This window comes from Cynocephalus volans, chromosome 9 (assembly GCF_027409185.1).
Source record: "Cynocephalus volans isolate mCynVol1 chromosome 9, mCynVol1.pri, whole genome shotgun sequence".
NCBI classification, from domain to species: domain Eukaryota; kingdom Metazoa; phylum Chordata; class Mammalia; order Dermoptera; family Cynocephalidae; genus Cynocephalus; species Cynocephalus volans.
The window spans coordinates 106,657,457-106,660,727 of NC_084468.1; the positions used below are offsets into that span (position 1 = coordinate 106,657,457).

The window sequence follows — 3,271 nt, forward strand, 5'->3', positions numbered from 1 at the left end:
CATCATATGGACAGCTTATCCCATCCTAACATGACTAAACTCAAACCTTCCCTTACTGAAGACAGATTATATCTCTACGCTATATTTCACTCCAAGAACCCCTGCACTGTTTTCCAAAAGAGCAGAATGATTATTAAAATTGCAAATGCTCTTTACATCTCATTCTAATTTTCATAATGCTCTGCCTAGACACTGATTCTTGCAATGAGTTAGGAATCAGTTTGGCTTCTTAGTTTCAGTAGAAGAAGCTCACCGGTTCTGAGTGGGAGAGAACCCCTTCCTTCATTGTACCCATTTACCCCATATGGACCCTTCACCTTTTTTAGGCCCTGGATCTTCAGAAGTCTGGTCGTAACTAGGGGCAACATGAAACCATGGGTGGTCTCAACTTACCATTTGCAGAAAGCTTCTGTCTCCCATTGTTGCAGCCTTCTTCCTTGCAAGGCTTGCAAGCTGTCACTGCAGCTGTGGTCCTCTGTGCACCACCCAAGGGCAGCGGCTCTGCTCCAGAAGGTAGGATGACATAAATCTAGGAAAAAGTATCTAGAGGATGAAGTTGCTATTTCCCAAACTAACATTGCCCGGAGGGTGCTTAGGGCACCCTGGTGAGTTTACTCCTGCCAGTCAATCTTCCCGCAAAAGCTCTAATCCTTTAACCTGAAACCACAGACCCTGTGCGCCTGTCCTCTTTTTTCTTGTTGCCCTACACTATGCAAACAGCACCTCCTTTCACTGGCCCTCCATACCATCCCCAAAAGGTCACGTAAAGGCATCTTCTAAATGACTGTCACTGTAAAGTTCACCCTTCGCTGTCCCAGATTCTAAACCTACCCAGCCCGGCAGGCACTAATGGGGTTGGTGGCTAGAACAGAAGTAGGGATCAAGGGGAGAAATGCCTCCCCTCCACACACACACATATATACAGGGCACTAAATCCTCTCTCTCAGGCACTGCCAGTCCAAGTCCACGTACCATCTCCCAAAGCGCAAAAATATTAAAAGCAATGTTTGGAATACTTCAAGTGCGCCCTGTTTCCTCCTGTCACCTGTCCAAAGCCCACACTCTTTCTCAAACATTCGAATATTTAGGTTGACATTCTATTTTGTTTGGAAGTGGCTGGACCTAATTGTCTGAATAATTTAGTTTTCCACCTCTCAGGTACAAGCTAAAATGCTAAAATGCAGCTTGTCTGGAAAGAAGAGCTCGTGGGTGCCAAAGCCATTCCGACTCCAAAGGCTGAGCTTCTGTCTTTTCTCCATCTCTCTCTGCCCCAGAAAACCTCGGTGTCCCTCCGGAAGGGTACAGCGCCAGCCCAGACCCCATTCACCTGCTGCCCCTGGCACCGGAGCGTGCTGCGGGCCCCCGAGCCTCCCGAAGCAGCGGAGACACTCGTCCCTCCAGCGCCGCCGAGCCCCGCACCTGGAGAATCGAGGCCGAGACACGGCCGGCGCCCACGCAGCTCGGCGCCCTCCCGCCAGTGCCCGCGTCGCGGGTCACACCGCTTGCTCGCGGGAGAAGCCCCAAGGCTCGCGGTGCAACGAGAGGCGTCCGGGCTGGAGCGCCCCGGACGTGCTGGCCACGGAGTTCTTCAGCTGCTTGATGACCACGAAGAGCAGGAGGAAAAGTAAGAAGAGCAGGAAGAAGAATAGCGCCAGGTAGAGCAGCAAGTTGAGTTCCCACTCCATGCTGGAGGCGCGGGCACCGGTGGCCGTGCGCGCTGGGCGCGGGCGCAGCTGGAGGGCGAGGCACGCAGCCCGCGCACCCAACTCCCGCTCCCCGCCCGGCCCGCGCGAGGGCGCCGCGTTTGGGGCGCTGGCTCCCGGGTCCGCGCTCAGCCTCCTGCAGCTCCGAGGAAATGCGCCAAGGAGCTCGTGCAACCCAGGCGCCGACTTCCCGAGCAGGCGCGAGAGCCTTCGCTTCGCTGAGATCCTCTCCTGCGCTCGTGAGGACACGAGCCGATTTACCTAGGAGCGAACTCCAGCGGGCGGGGACACCAGGAGAGGTAAGGGCTGTCTCCCGGGATGTCTGGGCTGGTGTTTCGCAATTGATCTTAAGACTTCCGCCCCCATCATCCAGTAGGGTCCCTAGCTCCCTCCCTGACTAATTAATTTCTTTTAATTTCCCCTGTTCCTGCTTTCCGAAAGGGCTGGTGATGCTGTGGCCCAGAGACCCAAAAGAATTAAAGGTGACAGTGAAGTTGGGGTTTAAAAGGCTGTGAGAGGACTTCATGCTGTGCGATGACTTAATGGTGCTTGAGTGATTTCCAGTTCAAGCTGCCTTGCTCTTCGGAGTTGCAGATGCACTCAGTATTGAGTGTACTTATCTAGAGAGAGCAGGTCATTTAAGAAAAGCATTAAGAATAAAACGCATTTCAAAAGTTATATGGTACAAAGGTTTCAAATGTTGGCTTGATATTCAATTTATTTGGTGAAAAAAGAAAAAAAAAATTTTTACTCAAATGTTCCTTTAAGTCCCTGACTCTTGTCTGTATTTGTTTGAGATCACCCAAAGCCCATACGGTGCAACTTTGAAAGAAATTCAATGTATCTATTACTGTGTAACAAATTACCCCAAAATTTAATGGCTTAAAAGAATAGAAACGTTGGTTATCTCTCAGTTTCTGTGGGTCAGAAATCTGAGGCACTTACCTAGGTGATTCTGGCGTGGGGTTACTTACTAGGCTGCAGCCAGACGTCAGTCAGGACAGCCCTCATCTAAAGGCTTGTCTGGAGCTGGGGGATCCACTTCCCAGTCTGGAGCTCACTCACGTGGCTGGCAAGTAATGCTAGTTGTTGGTGGGAGGCCTCAGTTCCTTCCCACCTGGGCTTCTCCACAGAGCTGCCTGGGTGCTTACAACACAGCCTGGCTTCCCCCAGAACAAGGGATCCATGAGAACAAGGTAGAAGCTGCAGTGCCCATTACCATGAGCTTCAGAAGTCACATACCGTCACTTCTGCCATTATCCTCCCCGTCACACACATCAGCGTGCTCAGTGTAGGAGTCCAAGGACATGGACACCAGGGGTAAAGTTATCCCAGCTGCTAATTACTGCAGTTTATCATTGCCCCTTGTGTAGGCCTCCAACTTTATTTCATTCTTTATTTGTGAAGATACGCGAGAGCCCCCTGGACCGAATTCAGGGGATGAGTCCTGACAAACACATCCCAGATTATGCAGTGGGCTGCCTGTAATAAGTGGCTCTTCCAGTGATGGCAGGGATTCAAAGACATGGGGTGGTATGGAAAAAGCTGTGCACTGAAAGTCTCAAAAA

General features: G+C 51.3%; 1 protein-coding gene across 1 annotated transcript; it reads right to left on the minus strand.

The window, feature by feature from the left end:
- Window positions 1–1,493: 1,493 nt before the first annotated feature.
- Window positions 1,494–1,685, minus strand: SMIM43 (small integral membrane protein 43). The gene has a single exon (XM_063107607.1). It carries the CDS (start codon window positions 1,683–1,685, stop codon window positions 1,494–1,496), a length of 192 nt encoding a protein of 63 aa, XP_062963677.1.
- Between the last annotated feature and the right edge of the window lie 1,586 nt (window positions 1,686–3,271).